The 22,950-nt window shown below is 42.0% G+C and overlaps 1 protein-coding gene across 1 annotated transcript in view; it reads left to right on the forward strand.

The window, feature by feature from the left end:
• The first annotated feature begins 1,745 nt into the window (after positions 1-1,745).
• nbeal1 (neurobeachin-like 1) overlaps positions 1,746-22,950 on the forward strand; it is a 45,472-nt gene continuing 24,267 nt past the window's right edge. The window contains 12 exon segments of the mRNA XM_018701761.2: positions 1,746-1,848; positions 2,372-2,751; positions 13,124-13,215; positions 14,841-15,002; positions 15,238-15,319; positions 15,498-15,625; positions 15,749-15,831; positions 16,921-17,006; positions 18,077-18,446; positions 18,687-18,793; positions 20,637-20,723; positions 22,642-22,725. Of these exon segments, the coding sequence (XP_018557277.1) occupies positions 2,701-2,751; positions 13,124-13,215; positions 14,841-15,002; positions 15,238-15,319; positions 15,498-15,625; positions 15,749-15,831; positions 16,921-17,006; positions 18,077-18,446; positions 18,687-18,793; positions 20,637-20,723; positions 22,642-22,725 (1,332 nt within the window). The 5' untranslated portion in view covers positions 1,746-1,848; positions 2,372-2,700.

Consider the following 22,950-nt stretch of genomic DNA (forward strand, 5'->3'; position numbering starts at 1 on the left):
TCAGATCATTGATGTCATGGGTCATCATCAAATTGTCAATAAATGATCAGATGATAGATCAATAACTGCAGCTGTGTTGTATTTTCTTCTCTCCATCAGATTTCTGTGAACTCACACTCGACACAAACACAGCACACAGAAAAATCAAACTGTCTGACAACAACAGGAAGGTGACTCTGGTGTCAGGGTATGAGCCATATCCTGATCATCCAGACAGGTTTGACTGGCCTCAGCTGCTGTGTAGCAATGATCTGACTGGTCGCTGTTACTGGGAGGTCAAGTGGAGAGGTGACGTTGATATCTCAGTAAGTTACAGAGGAATCAGAAGAAGAGGAAACAGTAAAGACTGTGTGTTTGGAAGGAACGATCAGTCCTGGAGTCTGAGCTGCTCTGATGTTCATGGTTACTGTGTCTGGCACAAGAACAGAGAAACATCAATCTCGTCTTCCTCCTCCTCCTCTGTCTCTAACAGAGTAGGAGTGTATGTGGACTGTCCTGCTGGCACTCTGTCCTTCTACAGAGTCTCCTCTGACACACTGATCCACATCCACACCTTCAACACCACATTCACTGAGCCTCTGTATCCTGGGTTTGGGATGTTGTGGCCTGGTTCCTCAGTGTCTCTGTGTTCAGTGTAGCAGAGAGAGTCTCCTCCTGATAGAGAAACTTTCTCACTGTTGAACAGAGAGTTCAGTCTGTACACTTGCATAGTTTTACTACTGATGGCTGTTACATTCATGTGAATCACATTTATTCATTTAGAATCATTTCAGTCCAAACCCAAGACGATGATAACAGGTAGTCTAATTAGATTAATTGTTTTATTTTTTATTTTCTTTATTAATCTTAAATATCTATACCACCTTCTTTAAAATAAGGTAATCAAAGTTATAGCAATTCTCTACTGCTCCACTAGGTGGCAACACAACATCAAAACAAACTGGTGCAGCTCTGCTACCAAGCCCATCCCTTAGCAACCACGTAGGTCCACATCGACAACGTAAAGGAGCAGAATTGTCGCAAACACACTGAGTATTACGATCAATGTTAACAGCCACATTTCCATTGTCTCAGTAAAATGTGGCATAAAAGAAACACACATCGCATTACAATGTAAATCTGACCATGTTCGCTTAGTTGGCACTGTTTTTGTGCCAGTCGCTGCAGTGTATTATGTATCCGGTTCACCTATCAAATTAAAGGTACCTCCTACACAGCGTATACATATTAAAACTGACGTAATAACACTGGTTAATATGTCACGAGTACTGCCATCTTTCTGCAGTTTGTTAAAGCTATAATACTATTTTTTTGTTTCCAATTTGGGTTGCATAATGATTATATTATTTTCTTTTACAGCAAATTCAGTTGCACAAAAATGTTTTACTGGTGCAATCTTTGAAAACAACTTTATATTCAATTATCAACTTTGAATTCAGGGTATATTTCCATTTTCCTTAAACCAATAACACTGGTAGTGGCAGGAATGCTATATTATTCTCCTGTAACGTTATTGTAGCCACCACAGCCCTATGTGACAATAAAAAAACATTACATCAGACATCCAATAATACAAAAGGTTTTAAAATATTATGAAGTGCAGTTGTCACTTTGTGTTCAGATGTCTTTGGAAATAGAGCAACTAAAAATAATAATAAAAATAAATGCTTGCTATTGCTACGCTTGTGCATTTTTAAATACTATGCTCTCTTATTTTGAAATAAATAAAAACGTATTTTGACCGGAAGTTGCCGTTGGTTGAATGCGTGGTGTCGTTGTGGCGAACTTGACACATTTACAACAACTCTGGAAACGGCGTCAGTGACAGTTGGTCTTTCCGTTACACAGGTGAGTGGTCTTCAATTTATCGACGGTTTTAATACAATTTATCAGGTATTCACACGTTTATTAATTTCATGTGAGACTTCTGTAGCCGGGCAGTCTTGGGAGAACGAGGCGTTTCTGTCACATGAGGAGGAGGAGGAGAAACGGAGGCTAAAAAAAATAGAAATAGTCTTTTTTGACAGCTAGCTTCAAGCTAGCTTGGTCAGGTAAGGTCGACTGGTGGAGTAATGTTTCCCGAGGAAAACTGAAGGCGTTGTACAGCTGTCATAGGGCGAGCGAGGCTGCTTGTAGCTAATTTGTAAAGCACACGACAGAAACAGACATTATTAATGGTGTGTGTTTTGCCGTGTAGTTAAACCACCACCGCGCCAGTCTGTAGCCAGCGGGGCAGCTCAAAGTGCACAGGGAGTAATATTTCAGTAGGCATTTTGTCGCTGCTAGCGGCGGGTAGCTTCGCCATTTGTTTTACCGTGACAAAACATCCACCTCTGTGATATGTAATTGTCTGTGTTGTTATCGCTGATAGCGCAAACGCTGCTGGGAAAACCTTCAAGAAGAAGTGAAGAAGTTGAAGCACAGGCCCAGCTGCTCCAGGTCCTCTCTGGGACTGCACAGCTCTCCTCTGCCATGGAGTAATTTTTCAAAAAGTTTTTGCCACAACACGTCTACTGTCAACCCCTCTCCTTCTCTTTGGCATCTTCTGAAGGAGTGTCTCACCTTGCCAGAGTTGGACAATCACGATGATGAGCACTGACGCCCGGCAGCAGAGGTTCAGCTCATGACTGCAAACCATGAAGCAGCCAGGGAAGTGACCTCGGTGGACACTACAGGCTGAGGGTGCCACATACTGGCACCATGGCATCCAAGGAGAGACTGTATGAAGTCTGGATGCTCTACTACACTAAGGTAAGTTGTTCACACACATACACACACACTCCCTCTGTGGCTTATTTGGGAGATGTCATGGGGTGAAGTAATGGACAGTGTGATGGCATTTCCTCCCTGGCAAAGAGGTTATTGTCTCTTGGCATTCATATTTTGGATGTCTAGTGTTACTGGCTGTTTTTATAACAGACTGAGCATATCTGCAGTGGCAGGCTGGGGTCAGTAGTAAGTAAAATCAATATGGCATTTCAAAGCCTGTGCTAAAAGACAGTTTTAAACTACAGTCAGTGAATGTGGTTGATTTATAGCATTATTTAGCATCTTTTAATACTTTATATTGCACCTTTCTGGTGGCTAAACTGTATGCAGAGCCTGAGGGATTTATTTATTGGTTTATAAATGGATAATTAATTCACAGAGAACACACTGTAACCTCAAATCAGTAGCTGTGGTCAGGGAAGAACTTCCACCCTATTAGCTCTGAGTCAGTTATATCTGATGTTTTACTAAGATATCATTAATAGCAGTTAAACATTCAACACGAATAGGGATGTTGTGTAGTCACAGGCCCAAAATGTTATTGGTGGGTGGACACTGCATCAAGGAACAGTGCAGCGCATCTACAACAGTGTGTCGTTTTTACAGTGCAGATGAATGAATGGCACTCGAGTAGAGACAGCACCCCTTGAGTCAGCTGTTGGCTAGATTTAATTCACTGGGCGACACAGCATGGACACATCCTTGCGTCCAATCAAAACGGGCCGCCTGAGCTGCTCCTCACGTGAGCCAGGACTGCAGTCACACACTTTTCTTCCCACAGTAATCCCTCACAATAACACACACACACAGAGGACACACACACCAAGCTGTTTTCTGTTAGTTTAGGACATTGAATAATCCTCATCCGTAGAAGTAAAACGCATGTTGACACAAATAGAATATCTAATGCCAGTGGTGTGGGTGTTTGGGGGTTCAGATGTATTAGAAGTATCCAGACACACTGCTGCCCACACACACTTGTCACAGTCACTTGTGAACTTGCCAGCAATTGCTGCAAGCATACACACTGCATTTGCTCTAGCAGGAGTGTGTATTTGCATTGACTAAGCATTCAACTGCGACGAAGGATCGTTTCATTTCATTCTGGCTACAAGCCAGAGTCCACAGGGCCAATATTTCTCTCTGCATGAGGCAAAGGACGCTGAGAGAGAAGCATTTAAATATATATGTGCAGCGGCCTCTCTCTCTCTCTCTCTTTCTCTCTTTCTCTCTCTCTCTCTCTCTCTCTCCCCCCCCCCCCCCCCCCCTCTCTCCCCCTTTCCCCCAAGCAGCTGAAATGTCAGGTATGGCTGGCGGGGTGTCTCCACGCTAAACGTGTGTGTGTGTGTGTGTGTATGTGTGTGTATGAGGGTTGCCGGGATATGTCGGCCATGAGGAGAACCTCCAGTCATGTGGCCTAAATCAAATGAGGAATATTTCTGTGTGAGACCCCCTGGAACCCACAGAAGGGTTAATTGTTACACAAACAACCTCAGTCCTTACCTCCCTCTCCCAGCCTCTTGTTGTCTCGACCCAGAGCAGCAATTTTCTTATCTTACTGTGTGCAAGGAAATACTTGTAGTCTGAGTATTTTCCTTATGTAGAATCTATCACTAGTGATGCTGGGTCTCAGCCCTAAAACATTGGTAGTTATGTGTTTAATAATTATAATGGTTTCAGACACTGAACGTTGTTGAAAGCTGTCGTGATAGAAAATTATATTGCAATATAGAATTCTATCATAATATAAAATGCTAACATAATTTTCTTCATTAGAAATATAACAAATTATCAATAAATGTTCGATATAATGGATCTCCCTGCTTAGCCAGCATGCACAGAAATTAATTAACTGCCAGTCATGTCGCAGGAAAACGTTTATCGCCATATCGCCCAGTCCTAGTGTCCAAATAGTACCATAGTATTGTGAGTCTGTTTAAGCATAGAAACAGTATAGAGGACCAGCAGTAGTTGTTTAAACTAGACCATAAAATTCAGTAAGATGCCTTGGAAAGTGTTTGCTTTATTCTTGTGTTCATCCTGGTGCAGTATCTCCCTCATGTCCTCTGTCTGTGTAATGATTGACAACAAAAGAGACATCCCTGCCTTTAATGTCAGAGGCTAACACTTTAACTGATCCCTGAGGATAAGTCAGTCAGATGTGGACTGTTGACAGTACAGGCTTGTACATTACAAGCAGCCCTGGGCCGCAATGGGAGAACCAGATCTTCCTGTTCTATCACCCAGCCCCAGTCAAACCCCTGTGATTGCTTATCTCTGTATGTCATTATCATCCACTTCCTCCTGCTGGAAAAGGGAAGAGGCTGAGTTTGTATCGAAACAGAATCATTTTTAATTTCAGGCCCGAAGTGGCAGCTGTTCACATGCTGATGATGAGGTCAGGAATTGTTGGGTGAGCAGCTGTGGCATCAAAGTCAGTGGTGAGGAGTGTGTAGGAGTTGGTGTGTTGATGTGGACTGGCACTGCGTTCAGACTGTAGGAGAAGTGACTGCCAAAGCAACTTGATGACATTAAATCTTCCCTGAAAATTTCAAGCATGTACCATGAATAGTTCAAAGGTAATGTCTTATGGAACGTTGTTGTATTTTAACAACACTCATTTATTAGGGTCACAACCTTTTTTAAAGCCTCCATATCACAGAAACTAAAAAAGACACAAGCCAAAGATTTTGCAGACTACTTGTTGGATACAGTGACATTATTTTCATATAGCATGAAGCAAATCCAAGATCATCAGACAGAAAATTTTCCAAAATCTGTTAATTTGACATGGAATTACCCAAACATTCAAATAGGATGAAACAGTGCACTTGATGGGGACTATTTTCAGTTGCAGTTTAATACACATCTGATGCGCTCGTGAATATTAATGGCAGCTGGACTGTATGTATGTGTGTGTGTGCGCGCGCGTGTGTGGGATTAATTCAAAATACACTACATTTCCCACTTTTATCATAATGAAAGAACATGTCAGCCAGTGCAAGAGTGTAGCTCACTAATGTGTTTTTAATTCTTTTTGCACAACAATGGAGCTCAGTGGCACACAAGGATAGAATTTATCAGACTTTGGATACACAGACTGTAGAGTAGTTGTTAGTGGGATCGGTGTATTGATTCAGTTTTTGGACAATAACAAAACTGTAGAATATCACCAGGATGATCCTGTTAGTTCACACTTTTGCATAAGAGTCAAGCACAATGACATATCCAGCAAGAAGTTGTGTTGTGTCTATTCATATTTACCTCCTAAAAAGTTGTAAACAGTATTTTAAAATAATGTTTACAGATTAAAATGTGGTGAACAGGCATGTATAACCAAGATACCTACTTGCTCCAAGTAGACATGTCCAGTATTTAAACAAGGCTCAGGCTAGTTGTTCAAGGTGTGATCCATGATCTAAATGTAAACAAAAGTTTAGTTTCACCTCCAAAAGCAACTACACTAGTCAACAACTACAGCTAATCTATGGGTATATGTGTTTACATCAGTATCTTTTGTAAACACAGCTGTGAAGTTGGTCACAACGCACTAAATGCTTACATTTTATCTATACAGCATTTTGTTGTGAATTGTAGTTGTCAGTATGCCTGTAATTCATATGATTACATTAATTTAGTGCTGAGTAAAGATTACACTATCATCCCACTTGGAATGATAGATGTATATTATCATTTAATTTCATAATACACTGTTAAAAATATGTGGTTTAACGTAGGATCATCACACCCAAAAGCTCTGGAAACCCCCGTCAGGTTTGTACGCACAGTAGGGCTTATAAATAGAACAAGCCAGAATTCTGTGTATTTATGTACTGGATGTCTGAAGCACCGAGATGGTTTATGATCTAAGAATTTTAACAGTTATAATCAGAATCTGCAGTTGTTTCAGAGGCTGACTCCAGCTTGCCTCTCAGAGTTGTTGAGGGCCAAGAGGTCACAGACGACAGCTAAGACCATTACGTAACCAGCGATCCTCTTAGCTGCCTGTCATTGGTTTGTGCCAGAGTGTTGTCCCCGAGCAGACGGAACCGCTGGTTGCCTCTGGTGCACAGTGGCAACAAACACAGCACTGCAGCGGCTCTCTCCTCTTTTCACCAGTATATTTTCCAGAGGGGCTTGTTGGAGAAAGTGGAGGGTTTAGCAGGCTTGTGAATAATGCCAGTTACTCTCTTAAAGCCTTTGTCTGCTGCAGAAAAGCCCTTTTAATTCACAACCACAGGGAACATGCCTCAACAGACAGGGGCATCATTTCAATCTTCAGTGGCTTTAAAGCTTGGTCCGATATCTTAATTCTAGAGGAGAAATCCTTGCTCCTTTTTAATTGTCATCAAACCACCAGGGCTTTTTGGTTAAGATTCACAGAACCGTCATCCTGTCTGATGTCACCCCACCCCACCCTACCCTGTGCCTAGCGAGTAGCTTTTTGAGTGGATCAGAGAAACGACAGTAATTTGCATAAACCCCCCTGCACTTACAGGAGTCATGGTTTGGCGAGAGGATTGGAGGAAAAAGGGTGAAAACAGAGGGAGGGAAGAGAGTAACGAGAAGGAGAATAAAACCAAGCAGTCGAGCTGGAAATGATGGAGGAGGAGAAAGTGCCGCGGTTTCACATATTTGCTCAAGTAGATTACTCGGGTCTCTTTCCGGCTTCGCTGCTCGTTTGCTTGTTACAGTCTAATCTCTGTTCTCAAACACACACACACACACACACACATATACACATGCATGCGTCTGTACACCAGCCACACACTCAAGCTTTGGTTTATGTGCTGGTATGCAAAGTTTGTTCCCTCAGGCTAGCTTTCTTTCTCACTGCTGCTTCTGTGCCTCCCTCTTGCTTCTCATTTTCCTCTGTGCTATGAATATCTCTGGAATAACACTGATGTCACTGACATTGTGTATCAGACATGCTTCATGTGGTTTTAGCCCCTCCCACCAGCGTCTATAAATACACCCCCAGCACTGACGTCATGGCCAGAGGAGTTGTCACTGACTGATGGGCAGTGAAGCTGGGCTGTGATGGTGCAGGAACAGAATGACCACAGTCGTCTTTCAAACCCACAGGGAGTGGACGGTTTAAACCTTGTGGTTTCAGTGACTCCAGGCCACTTCCACTAAGCCAGGTCACCCACAGCCACCCAAACTAAGCAAGCAGCCACACAACCAGTCGGCTGACCACGCCTGTCTGGAGGGGTGGAGCCCTTGCTGAGCTGCAGACTTGTGCAGCAACAATGCACAAGAGCATATAAATATAATATAAAATCAAATCTAATTACTTTTTAAAACTGTATCAGTATCCTTCTAAATTAGTTAGAAATACAACCAAAGCTGCTGGTGTTGAGTTGCCACAGAAAATAATGAGATATTGAGCTTCAGGGTTTTGAATGTTTTTGTCATGAATGTTTTATTAGAGTAGTAATTCTTGTTTTTATTGTATGTGTTTAAGACTTGGTTGACTTGGGTAATATGTGGTTTTTGTTTCCCTGGCCTTTAACTTCTTACATGCTCTCAGACTTGATTTTGAAGGAGCTTGATTTCCTGTAGATTGTTCCCTTTGTACAGGGAGCTAATATATAGGAAGCTGATTTGTACCCAAACAAGTGTTCAGTGCATTTCCTTCCTCATAAAACCTTTACCAAAATGATTTAAGGTTATTTCAAAAATATTTTAAATTGTGTTTTCATCCATGTTTGCCTGATAGCAGTAGTCATACCATTGCTGACACACCAATCAGCTGTACCAGAACAGGATATGAATTGAGCCACCTGTAGTTTTGGACACCTGCATGATGCAAACATGTTAAAGTGCTTCCACAAACATCAAATTTGTTGCTCTCTGTGCAACTGAGTATTTTTGTTCAGAAATGAATAGAGTTGAAACAAGTGTTAAAATAAATGGCAAAGTAACTGGAAACAATTTTAATAATCAGTTAGTCATTTGAGTCATTTTTCAAGCAGATGTCTTGATATGACACTTATGTTTGGGTTGTGGCCCTTTGGTCACATAAAAAAGGCTTTGAGAAAGGTTCACATCAGTTTCAACTGATGATGCCAGCGAGTGCAGATGGAATCCAAATAAGCATGGAGGAGGAGGATATCAAAACAAAAACTTGCGTGACAAATGCTTGCATTTGTTCAAGTGCTCTGGAGGGATGAGTTTATGGCAGCACATCACAGCAGTCTGGAGGCTGGTGGCAAACTTTCCAAGCAGTTTTAATCAGATTTGACTGGTGATTGTGTGCAGCTGTTATGTGCCAGTCACCATTAGAATTACACATATGACTCTCTCCATTCATTTAGATAGGTGCCTGGTTTTGGTATCCTGAAATACCTGCCCGGGGGTGTTGCCAAATGGCTGCGGAGTGGCAAGACTTTTAGTTTTTACAACAGCAAATAGAAAATTTTTCATGAACTTGATGTGGGTTAAATTTATTAACTTACTCTTATTAGTCAGGCAATAAACTTTTACTTGAAGCACATGAAAATGTTGTGGGTTATCTCTTTTAACAGGCACATTTTTTTAGATTACTGCAATATCACATTGTTTACATCAAATGATTTTATGTATCAAACCTCTTTAGTCTGACATTTAGTTCAACCTGTTATTATCTGTTGCTATCAGCTGCTGGGACACATTCAGTACTGGCATGTTGTTAGTTGGAAGGATATGTATGATATCACCAAGCAGAGCGTGATCTGCTGTCCCAGGTCAACACACACTATATTGCGTCTTTCAGAGCATGGTGTCTCGCATATCAAAGTGAAAGAGATCTGTCGATCCAGACATTGATCCCTCAGGGCAACCGAACACTCCCACCCTTTTCAGAGCCAATAGGGAATCCTCAATTTGGAGAATGAAGTGCATTGATCTGTGCTGCTAGCGACCTTGTTATCTTTAGAGAGGTCAGCTTAAACGGATCTTTAGGAATGCGATGAAGAAGCTTGGCAAAGGGCCCAAGATAATGATGAATACAGGAGAGGCATGTGATGCTCTCATGGGAATTGTTTTTATACACAAGATGATTGTGAGAGTTGGGACAAGGTGACTCTTGTTGTGTTAAGACTCCTACTTGTACATCTAGATCATTATGTCAGGCCTGTGATGAAGGCCAAGGATAAACAGAGCTGTGTAGAGCAGGGTGTGTCCCTGCCTGCCACAGTCCAAACCCTCAATGGGCATCTGTGCTCCCAAGCTGCTGCCTAAAAGAGGACATTCTTTGTCACACACACACTCACACACTCATTTTGCCACTGCTACTAGCTTGAGAGTGAAGCTGCTGGCTTAAATCATCATCTAATTTTCTGGCAGTGACATCCACATGCATGTCCAGACAATAGACTATTGCTGAAATTACAAAACAGCTCAGGCAGCAGTCGTTTCTTTCCATAGTCAGTGATTCATTTCACACAGTGAAGGTAACACAGGAAAAAGACACACACAAAGGCGACATGCCATGTTCTCCCAACAGAACATATTATTCACACGTGGCTGTTGCTTATTCCACTCAGATGTCTTGCTCCCTCTTTTCTTCTGTCTCTCTTCACTGTTTCTCTCTCTCTCTCTTACAAACACACACACACACACACAACAGAAGCCAGCGTCTCAAGATTGTTCTGATGACTTCACAAGGAACTGCAGAGAGCTGGCTTCCTGCTCCGCTCTGGCCGATTCCCACTCTGACACGCAGACAGAAGCAGTCAGCCTCTTAACCCCTCTCCCACTCTTTTAGCCAGATGGCACTGCTATCCAGAGAAAACCCATTTCTCTTTACAGTTGTTGTGCTTTTTCCTCAGTTTCAAGCTCTAATCTGCACATTCCTTCATTTTTACACAGTAGCTTGACCAGAAAATCTTCTGGTTTATGAATCGTCTGCAAAACTGCGTTCATGTGTCAATCCAGTGGTCTGTCTGAAACAGGCATCATGGGACATTTCATGTGTTTAATGTTTGCGGTATCCAGGTGGGGATAGCTTCATTGTAGGGAATCCATAGCAACAGTGAAGAAAAAATAAAATGTCAGCCAAGATAGGCCCATTAAAAACACACTGTGAACATTAGCACTGTATTTTGCCTTTTGTTTCATTTTGTTCTCATTCTCCATCTGACTCTTTGTTTCCTTGGGTAGCATTGTAGCTAAATATGCTGCTTATCTTCGGCTTAGCTTTCAGCTTTCAACTCTTCATAGTAGACTGCCCTTCAAGATCAGTGACAAAAGTAGGGTACAGATTTAAACTGTGACAGAGGAGGAGAAGGAAAGTCATGATGTTGCTGCAAAATAGGCAATAGACCACACTGCTGGCCTGGTTAGGTAGAGAGTCGTAATGGTTTTAACAAACCGCTGACCCTTCATGGAGCTCCACCAACTGCTCAAGAGTTTCCAGTTGCCCAACACACAAAACAACCAAACAACTAAATTATTATCTTAATTAATGGCCTCCAAACCCATGCTGTTCAAACCATGCCACCAAATGCACAATCTACTGACTGGTGTTATTGTAATCTGTCCTGATCACCTCTTCAGCCCTCCTTGACCCAGATTGCTCACTCACACGCTCCAGATGGCCCAAAGCCCCTATGACAGGATCTGCTTTGGGGGGGGTCAAGTGATTACTCCTGTATGATGAATTAATTACTCTGTCCAAGTGCATCAGGTCATTAACACATCCTGCACCCTGCATGTATGTGGTGTAGCTCTGAAATGATTATTTGCTTATCCTTTTGAATATTGTGCAATAATTGATTTATTGTTTTCTTGATTTTTCAAGCAAAAATGCCAAATATTTACTTATTACACCTCCTCAAATGTGAGGATTCGCTGCTTTTCTCTGTTTTATATCATTGTAAACTGAATATCTTTCGGCCTTTTGGTCCGAAGATGAAGATGAATGTACATCACACATTTTATAGACACAACAATGAATTGATTAATTGAGAGAAGGAAATGGCAGATTAATCAGTAATGAAAATAATCACCAGTTGTAGTCCTGTAGTGATGTATGCTATAACCTGCTAATGTAATCACTGCAGAACACACCCATCGCTTATGTTCAGTGTAAAGAAATTACTTAATAACATTACAGTATGTGTTGCTTTGAAGTATCAGTTCTCAGTGTCCCCAGGTCATATCCATTGATGGTTATTGTCTGACAAGATAAATGAAAATAGAATAGCAACAGCCAAATTAAATTTGTTTAAATAATTGCTAACTAATTGCTGTTATGAAAAGAAAATATGTAACATGATTTGATAACTAAAAATAAGCCAAAGCTTCTCTCAGAACAATGAATATAAATCTTCTTGTGCTGCCTCTTTCTTTTTCTGCTGGCAAAACATTGCCCTCCACACCTCAAGCCATGACACAGTGTGTGTAAGTGTGTGTCATAGAAGTGACTCATTTCTGTGTTTGTTGTCAGTTATTGCAATAACGATGGTAATAAAAACTGACACTACTCTGCACTATTTGTGTTTTTATTGACATATGTAAAAGCTAATGCTCCCAGTAGTAATGAGTAACCGGTAATGAGAGATGTTTTCAGTCTACAGGAAAACGCATCTTTCTGGCCCCAGCTATTGCTAGTGAAGCAGTTTTGCAGTGTGGTCCCTTGTGTTTGGTGTTCTGTGTTTGTTCCTGTGGGCTGATGGGATTTTAGACCAGGGGCTCTGCTGTGACCTAGCAGTCTGAGCAGGCCAGCCTTCCTCTGTAGCTGATGTTGCCATCCCATCCCGTCTCTAGGCATTGTTCCAGGAATTTAGGAAATGTTGATCAGCCGGCTGCTAGAAACCCCCCCTCAGAATGCAGTCAGGCCTGTTTTCCACACCCAACAGGTGCATGCCTTAGCTTACACTTCCTAGAAAGATACACACACACCTGAGACATTCCTGCTGTCAACTGTTTCCCATGCTCAGGTAGCAGCTTCATAAACAACTATATCCCTATTATATATATATATATTTAGCATGTTATACAGTATAAACAATTTCAGTATTTCAGTCTTTGAAGCAATTAAAACATGACTTAAGCATTTGAAAAGGTATTTAAATTTTTCATGTGGTCACATTGTCACTCATTCTAAATTACATTGAGACAGAAAGGTTGTGCCTTATTATTGTCTGGGTGTAGAAGTCACAAAGGACTTGACAGAATTTACTGTGTGTGTGTGTAAAACAATCAGATTGCAGACAAGGCCTGTCAGCTGCCAACCATCTATTTGTTTTAACTTTGCTTTTGTTAGCAAAGGCAACTAACCATGTTCTCATTTGTCTCTGCTTCTCCCTCTTCCATCTTTACTACTCTTCACTCCCCTTCTTTCTTTCTCTGTCTTTCTGTCTCTCAGAGGGATCCAGACTACTTGAAGTTATGGCTGGAGATTTTCATCAGCTCCTATGAGCGATGCCTGGATGTGGACTTTGAAAAGCCACCTTCAAGGTAACTTGTAGCAAACTGTGATCATAATCAATCATTTGAAGGTCATTTCTATGATCCAAACAGATTGGCACATATCTTCTTCTTAATGGAAGACATTTTTAAAGAGGCTTACTTATTAAAAGGATAAAAAAAAAAGTGAGTTGTATGTGCTGGTACACCGTATTAGATGCTATAGTAGTTTTTTTTTTTTTGTCTGATGTTACCCCACAGTCCTGTCAAATGAGCTCAAGCACTTCATCAGCAACACCTATCATGTTATAAATAAATTCTTATAAACGGATCATAAGATCTCTTTTAATTATATAAAAGTGGATTGTTTTTTTATTTACTCATACAGTTTAATTATCCATTACATTTAGCAGCAGTTTAACAGTTTATATGTCAACTTTTTATCCATCTCTTCCAACACTCTGTTTCAACTAGCTTTGTTACTCGTTTCCACACACCCTCAATTACAGCACATGGTGTTAATGTGTGACAGTTTTCTCAGGCTGATTTGAAGTGGCTGTTTATTTTCCAACACAGATATGTAGGTGGATTGGTTTTAGTTAGTTGGGTCTAGTTGAGTTCATTAGTGAGCTTTTTGTATACCCTGGCAACTGGAGAACTACACTTAACTTTCCTTATACATTTAACAATGCACCATTGTAGTTTTTTCCATTAGGTCATTGTTAGTTGGCTCAGAGCTACCTTTTCTTGTATGTGTCATCTACAGCATGACCACACGCTATGCAACCTTCCACAGCACAACCCAAAATAGCACTGCCACACCAGATGCTTCTGTGTAGAGTGGTCACATTTTATTTCAGGTGATGCTCTGAGATGTGTTGACATGTGAACATATGAAAACCTGTGCCCAGTATTATTGAGAATGTGTAAGGAGGTGAAGTTTGTTGATACCTTGGCCGTGCTGCCAGTTGTTATCGCATGAACATCAGATGAAGCCCCCTGGAAGTCAGACAGTCGGTCACATTTTCTATCAGAGGGTGGCCCATGTGAAAGGGTGGTTAAATCCTATTTGTCAAGCTTTTCATCTCTCCCTCTCGCTGTCATTTCATTTTTCTCCTCCTCCCTTGAGTCATCTTCTCCCATCCCCTGCTTTCTTTCCGACTCCTTCCTTCATGTTCCCCTCTCTCTGTCTCGTCACCTTTTGTCCTCTGTCTTCTCTGCATTTTCTTCCCTCCCTTCTTCCTTCCCTCTCCCTCCTTTCCTCTGCAGCTGCCACATCTGTCCTGCTTTCCCACTGACGTTCATTGCATGGTTTTGGCTGTGCACTCTCTCTCTCTCTCTCTCTCCTCTCTCTCTCCCCCCTCCCTCCCTCCCTCTCTCTCTCACATATGAACAGTGCAGCACACATGCTGTTTTTCCTAGGAACGAATGCCTGAATGCACCAGGCATGTGTGCATGATTGAGTGAATGCAGAGCAGGGTCCCCTCCTTCAAGCTGCCCTTGTGTGTACTGCAGCATTGCCTCCATGATAAACCTCTGAGATAAAAGCCTATATTTAAAGTATTCATCAGCACTTTTCCAGTTTTGACATGAACCTCCTGATGTAAGCCTGGTGCAGTGTATAAACAATTCCTATCTTCCTATAAAAGATTCCTATTCATCCTCTGTGTCTCCAGGCCAGAGGAGGTTCCCCCGGTGTTGACCCTCCTCCCAGACAACATCCTGCAGGTTTTGCGCCACCAGCTGCTGCAGTGCGTCCAGAAAGCCTCTGATGGCCTGGAGCCTGAGCAGCAAAACCTGGCTCTGCTGCTACTCAAGTTCCTGATCATCATCTGCAGGTCAGGACAGTGAACATATACATATAGTAAACCTGCTATATATGAAAAGATCCTATGAGTCCTGTGTTTTCCATAAACAGTGTTGTATTGTTTTGCAGCATACTTGTGTACTTTTGGGGAATTGCTTTCATGTCTCACCTTCATGGAATAGCTGGTACTCTAAAGCAAGTGACTCATAAACTGATGTCCTCTGTGTATGTGTATGTGTGTGTGTATGATTGGATTTTTCTACAAGGAACCTGTCCAACGTGGAGGAGATTGGCACTTGCTCTTACATCAATCACATCATCACCATGACAACACTCTATATTCAGCAGGTCTGACTCCTCTCTTAATTTTTTTTCTCACAATTTTTTTCACTACTTGGAGGGTTGTGGTTTGCAGAGTTAGTGGCATTTAATATAATTTTGATTACACTCAGACTTTAAAGTAAAGTCTAATGACTTGTAAAGACAGGTGTGAAGAGGGTCTGAGTGTGTTTTTGTGGTGTTACAGCTCAAGAGCAAGACCAAAGAGAAGGAGATGGCAGACCAGAGCCAGGCTGAGGAGTTTGTCCGTCATGCGCTGGCATTCTGTGAAAGCCTCTATGACCCTTACCATAACTGGAGGCATCGAACCTGCGGGTAATCCAGCAGCTAACTTAACTCTCTCACTTTTTTTATCTTGGCAGGCAACTTGTTTTTATATTAGAAAAGTGTTTGTTTCTTTTTATGCTTGATTCTTCACTGTATGTCTTTTTTTCCCAGGGAGCAGCTGGGTACAGTAGAGAGGAGCAGACAGAAATACAAGGCAGCTCCTCTCACTGTTGAGTTTGTTCCCTTCTTTTATCGTAAGTCTGTTTTTTTTGTGTCACTTCTCAGTCCTTCTGTCTTAACACATGCAACACAGTGTCAGTAGCACTCTGGAGAAAGTCTAAAACTAGTAGGCCGAGGCATAAGCATGATTACTATGTATAGTCCATACTTTGCATCTCCTCCCTGTTTCAGTAACCCTTTGGGTGTGGATGAGGAAGCACTCATCTACATCATAAAAAAAGCCAGCTAGTGATCACAGAACATAAGCTCCTCTCTCACCATCTTCTTTTTTTTCGAGTGCGCCCATGCCGTCACTCGCTCTCTCCCGCTGCCTCCTCCTCTTTCCTCTCCCGACCCAGTTGAATCCACTCTTTGTGTCCGTGTTCTGTCTGCCAGGCGTTGCGATGAGCAGATAGTGAATGGTGTCTGTCAAGCCACTTCAGCAGCACTGGCGGCCATTTTGAACAAATACTCCCCTCTGTCCTATGTCCTGTGTGTGGCTGCTGTGGTTTGCCACCAGAGAACACCCAAGGCCCAACCTGACAGACTGTGTGTTGCTCTGTGTGTACAACCCCGCTGTTGTGTATTATAAGCAAAGAGCACAGTGTGTAGGAGTACTGTAGAGGAATCATCTTTGTCCTCAGTGTATGTACTTAGAATGATGTAGAGATGGTAGAATGAAATGTAGTTGTGGCATGGTTGAGATAAAGGAAACAGACACAACGGAGCCAAGATGTCGCCTTTCTTTTTCCCAATCAGACGTGTTGACAGTTGAGTTAATGGATGACTGGGACCACCATGACCCAGAGGTTATTGCCAGGACCGTCACATGCCTGTGTGTGTGTTTGTGCACTGTGTGCTAACTATCTTATCTAGTTTGCAGATTTTGTTGAGCCTCCAAGCTTGAGTGTGTGTGTGTGTGTATGAAAGAGACAGAAAAGATAAAGGTGTGTCTTTCTGTGTATGCACATTCATTAGTATTTTGTTTATAGACAGAACATCCAGGAACTGCAACGGTTTACTGTGAGGTATAGTTTCACTTTGTGGTTGTGGTGTATTTGCATAGCTAGCGTCACACCTACAGTTCAAACTGACTTGTGTGTGTGTGTGTGTCCTCATGCTAGAGTGTTTCCAGGAGAGCGAGCATTTAAAGGAGAGTCTGAAATGCTGCCTACTGCACCTGTTTGGGGCCATAGTAGCTGGTGATCAGGTAAGCATCTGGACGGAGTGGAGGTCAGTGTTTACCTGGCAGGTCACAGGCCTGATTCACTGCTGTTGCCTTGTCTCCTCTCACTGGCAGTAGATGTGTCAGGAGAGTGTTGAACAGTGGTACAGCATTCATTCAGTCTAATTAAAGCTGCTTCACCCAGGCTTCCACTTTCTTAGGCCATAAAACAGTCTAGTAATTATGACACAAAAATAAATGTTTGTGGTAGCTGTTTTGTACGCCAGAATCTTTCTTTCAGTCTTCATTTGTTTGTACAATTAAAACATCATGGTCAAAGACACAATATGTGCGTGTGAATGCCTTTCAGTTCCAAACACTGTCACACAATCTGCAGTTCAGACTGTGACCTCTGCACAAATATCAATTCACAACCCAGTGCTCTTGCTGGTGGCTTGTTTGCCCTTTGAGCTTACTGTCTGTCCCCACCAGATAAATACATACACATACTGTATGTCAGGCTGCCTCTAATGATTGTTTTGTATTGATTAGTCTGATTAATCAGTTGATATACAGAAAATGGTGAAAAAATGCTTATCACAGAAGTCCAAGGTGACGTCTTCAAGTTGTTTATTTTGTCCAGTCTAAGTTTAAATCCAAAGATATTCAGTTTGCAGCAGAAGCATTTTCTTCAAAAGAATGATGAAGTGATTAAAAAAAAAAAGATAATTAAGTTATCATTTCAGGTCTATTTAAGTTTGGTGCAGGAGGAGCTGTGAATTATCTGTTTCTGTATCACACTGCATGTAATGTAGCAGTGTGTTTCATTACTAAAGGAAGAAACCATCAAACACCTACACAGTAATAAGGCAGCTTAGCCTGTGCTTTCCACTTAGTAATCTAACAGCTAAAAGGCTCAATTAAGCACAGACCCAGCAAGCAAAAATCACAGCCTCAAGCTCTGTCATGTTGCCATAAAACAGGAGCTCAGTAATAACTAAATAACTTTGTTGTGCATATTTTGACAGATTTGTTTTTCAAACCCTTATACCTTTCACTCTCATCACCCCCCGCCTCACATTTTTTCCCTCCCTCCACCCCTTTGTCTCTGGCAGAGGAACGCTCTGCTCGCCATCTCCCCAGCCACCATGGAGGTGTTGATGCGGGTGCTGGCCGACTGCTCCATGGGCAGCTGCTCCTCAGATGAGGGCGAGGACTGGGACAGTGAGGCCCCCGACCGCAAGGCACTGCTGACTCTGGGCTGCCTGCGAGAGGTGGTGCAGCGCCTCCTGGCCTCCAGCTCCGACCAGCGGCAAGTGGAAATCGCCTCGGTGCTGGAAAATTACTTTAAGCTGCTCAACTCAGACCCAGCGGCTGTGGTTGCTTCCCGACAGCAGCAGCAGCAGCAGCAAGCAAAGGGCCGGGTGCCGACACTGGGCCGACACTGGGAGAGTCGATTTGTGGCGCTGCAAGTACACATGCTGGGTAGGGTAATAGAGGCCTCAGTCTACATTTTTCTGATATTAGATGTATTCTGTGGAGCTGTTCTGTTGTGTTGAATAATAATTTGCATAAATTGAAGCTAGTAATGTAACTTATTCCACCCTCTGAGTTTATTTCTGTCCTTGCTTTTCTCCCTCTCATCTCTCTCCGTGCCTAACCTCCATTTTCCATCTCTGCCTCTCTGTCTGGCTGTCTCTGTCGATCTCTCCTGCTGCCTCTCAGACACTATCAGGGACATGTTCCTGTGTTCAGACAGGCCAGTTCTACAAGCCATCTTCCTCAACAGTAACTGTTTTGAGCATCTGACACGACTGCTGCAGAACAGCAAGGTAACTGCACAGGTCCTCTTGTCTATATATAGCCTGAATACACAGCTCACATGTGAGTGTGAGTGACTTGATCTTGTGTTTGATCATTCTTCTAAAACAGTTTTTCTAGCTTGGAACTGGGCAAAATCAAACATTGTAATCAAACATCAAGGTATTAGTAGTGCTACAAGATCTTCAGGCTGTTTGAAGCTGTGATCTCAGTTAAGTCTGCATCACAGTAGTCTTTATTTACATTTTTAAGACATCAATTCTAAAATACATTTCAATGTAGGTTTGTTTGCTGTTGTGTTTTATTCTGTATATAAAGGAGAAAAGCAGCAATATTAGATCAACTTCCCTGTGGTAGAACGTAGTCTTTGTATTCTGATCCTTTACTCAAGTAAAAATTGCATTGCTGTCACCATGACAAAAATAAAGTTTCCACAGCTTCTTGTTATGAGATACTTTTCATTTTATAACTCGTTTATTCAGTTTTATGAGAAACTTTTCTTGTTATAACAAAATATAACTTCATTTACCATTCACTGCTTCCATAAGACAGAGTGAGAAATGCACACTAGGCCAGATACAGTAACTGACATTAGGGGTGACAATACGCCCAAATGTGTTTCAGTCCACTGCCTCTCTCTCATATCTGCACCAGTACAGTTTCCTGTCTAAGTCCTGCCTACTCTTACTGATCACACATTGCACCTCACAACGCTGTATGTCATGTTTCAATATATGTAAAATATTCAGTGCCAAATTTGTACCCACACCACCATCAGCCTGGTCCAGAGACCAAACATTTCTTGGGTTGTTTCATTTCATAGTTTTTAATCTGGAAAAAAAAATTACTGTTAACACCTCTAAAAGTTGCCTGTAGATGAGAGATATTCTGTCTCTTTGTCTCAGTCCTGTCCTGTGTGTGAGTACTGACCTGTCCAGAGTGTACCCACCCTGTCACCCTGTATAACCAGTGTAGATACTGTGATGGCTGGATGGTATTAGAGGTGATGGTAGTGTTGGATATGTAACTTTTCTAAAAACATACCAACTTATATTATGACTGGAAGTTATTTTTGCTGTAACAAGACAATTGAATGATTCTAGAACAAGAAAAGTTTCTTGTAAAAATTAAATGAACTGGTGTCTTTATAATGTGAAAAGAGTTCCTTGTTATAACACACATAACATTTCTCGTTAAAATGAAAAACTGAGCGAAGAGAAGTTATCTGCAATGTGTGCTTAAAGTATCAAAAATTAAAGTACTTATTATGCAGATTGTCCCCTGTCAGCAAATTATACTATTATACATATTATTTGATGATCATTACTGATACATGTAAGCAGCATTAATGTTGTTGCTGGTCAAGGTAGAGCTAATTTTAGCTGCTTTAGATGGATCATGTGTTTTTATATAAAATCATAATCTGCAAAGTAGTATCTACAGATGTCAAATAAATAATGGCTCAGGAATACATCTAGATTCTGTCACTCATATCTCTGGTTAGTTATTAACATCTCTGGTAAATAGTTCAGGTGTTGTACATGTAATTTGGATGCATTTTTGTCCAGGTCTGGTCTAGCCTGTATGTCATGTTTAGTACTTTTTAAAGTTGTGAGACAGAGCATTTTGCCCACCTTGCATGTTTACCTCCCCACAGCAAGGCTGGATCACCCAACACGCCTCCTCACAGTGCCCCCTTGCTGAGGGGTCATGGCTTTTAACCTCTCACCCTCTCCTCCACTGACAACATCTCTCCTCCCTTGCACCGTCCTCTGTCTCTTCCTCGTCTCCATTCTCTCTTTGTCTCAACCTCCCCACATGCTGTGTTGACATGTTGCCTGTTGTGTGTGTCAGCTGGTTAATGCTAGGTGCACGGCGGCAGACAAGGACCAGAAAGATATAACCAACAACAGGTTACTGACAGGAGAGAGGGACACTCAGGTACCACCGAGAAGGCCCCGCCCCACCTCACCTTGACACCCCCACCTCCCCTTTATCATCCACCTACCTGCCCCTCACCTTCACCTGCTGCTGCTGCCAAGTCCCACCACCTTCACCTCACCAGAGCCTGAGGCCTCTCCACAGCAAGACACTCACACTGCTGTTGTCCAGATAATTATGTGTAATTGGATCATGTTTTAACAGGAAAAAACTTAATCCACTCACTGAGACTGTCAGAGTGCTGGCACTCATGTAACCTGCAACTTATTATTTTTATACCAACAAGACACAACTTAATTAGTGACTAGCTGTAAAGCTAAGTTAAGCTCTCATGATGATATAAACACCACCTAAGCTGGTTATACCAAGTGCAACAAGTCAGCTAATAGCAAAAGATCTCTCAAGTAAAACAGGATGGTCGGTACAATGCATGTCAGTGTTATTAATTGTTTCTCTCTGCTTTACCTGAAATATCTAAGACATGAAGCTGTCACTTACAGTGCCTGCCTAATGCATCTCAGGACTGTCTGCTGAATGGTGCACTGTCAACTATCAGTCAGAGCTCTTTTACTGAATCAGAAAGGTCACTTGTTCCCCTCAGAGTATACCAGCTTTCATTCTACTCTTTGTACTTTTTCCCTACTCACAGAGCCACCCTTTATAAGGTATAATCCCTCCATTGATGTGGATAATGTGAATACAGGTGCACGAAGACGCACACACCAATGTGCCTTTGTTGTAGAGCAGCTGTAACCCGATGCAGCGGCAGATGCTGCAGCCTGCTCGGCGGGTTTTTTTAGGCATCAAGCTTTTCTCATTCCCGAGGTCACCTGTAGAAATCCAGGGTGGCGCTTAGTAGGTTAAAGCAGCTGTTTAGTTAAAAACACTAGAAACATCCAAACCCAAGGTGTTAAATGTTCTTGCTGTGGAGGGACCACTTTGCCTCTTTCCTACCTGTGTCATCTCATTTATATTACTGCCGTTTTCAGTTTCCTCATGCCTCCTCGGCCCTCCTCACTCCCCTCCCTACCTTCCCCCCACATTGTCCTGGTGCTCTGCGGTATACTATGGGTTCCACTGGAATGCTATCACATTGGTCTGGTGTGTGATCTCACAGAGTTCAGTGGTTTGAGGTGATCTGGACTCAGTGACGATGATCTAAGTGTTTGATTTTTGCCACAGTCCCTCTCCAGCTGGTCCGAGACGCTCTGTAGGATCAACCAGTCTACAGCTGCATGTTAATTTAATAAGGGGTTAAGGGACCCCAGAACGTGTTGGTCATGAGCAGGACAGAGCTGGATGGAGATGTGTTTGTGTTTATTTTTCATGGTTTGGCTTGTGTTTTATGGGTTGCATGCTTTCTATGTGTATGTGTCTGTATGAAGAAAAAGAGTGAGGTACTTCTTTATGGCTGTCTGTGTGTGTGGAGGTGGGATTTTTTATTTATTTCTCTCTTTTTCTTTTTTTTTTGGACTAAGCCCTGAGAGCTTCCTACTCCAGTCGCATCTTCACGCTATTAAAAGGATTGTTTTTTACCTGGAGCAAAAAGACAACACTTTACTTATCTTCACCTTAACGTCTGCAGTACAAGCCTTGATGCCAGCTCCTACTGCAGTGACACACAGGGTTCTAACCACCATCAATGATTTTACTCATGTTTTTACACTAATTGAATCAAACTCCAAGGCATCTGCCAAAGTCTCTCTTTTATTCCTCCGACTGTGATGCATGTTGTTTTCAGACCCCTAAAGAAGTTGATCATTATCATTTCAGCATTACAAACCTTGTGTATGAACATGGCTTTAAACTCTAAGCATGCATATTGCCCATATAAATAACACTCACTGGGAATAAGAGGAGATTTGACATGTGTCCTATCATCTGTTATCAGTGACTGACCTGTCTGATTGTCCTTCAGGTGTTTCAAGGGCGATTAGATTCCCTCGCTGTAGCAACCATCAAAGCCCTGACAACAGTGATGCACAAATCACCAGCTGCAAAGGTAACAGGACCATAAATACATTAATTTAATCACATGCAGTCTTCATATTTCTAATTTAATTTTCAATTAATTGCAGACTAATTTTAAACAGTGCTGAATATAAAGAGTTGGAATAATCAAGAGACAATTCAGTTAAAGCATGAATAACATTAAGGAAATGGCTTGATTTCAGGAATTCTTCTTAACTGATATAAACAAGACTTGGTTCAGATTTTAATCAAAAAT

The sequence above is a fragment of the Lates calcarifer genome, linkage group LG7_2 (genome assembly GCF_001640805.2).
Source record: "Lates calcarifer isolate ASB-BC8 linkage group LG7_2, TLL_Latcal_v3, whole genome shotgun sequence".
NCBI lineage: Eukaryota > Metazoa > Chordata > Actinopteri > Centropomidae > Lates > Lates calcarifer.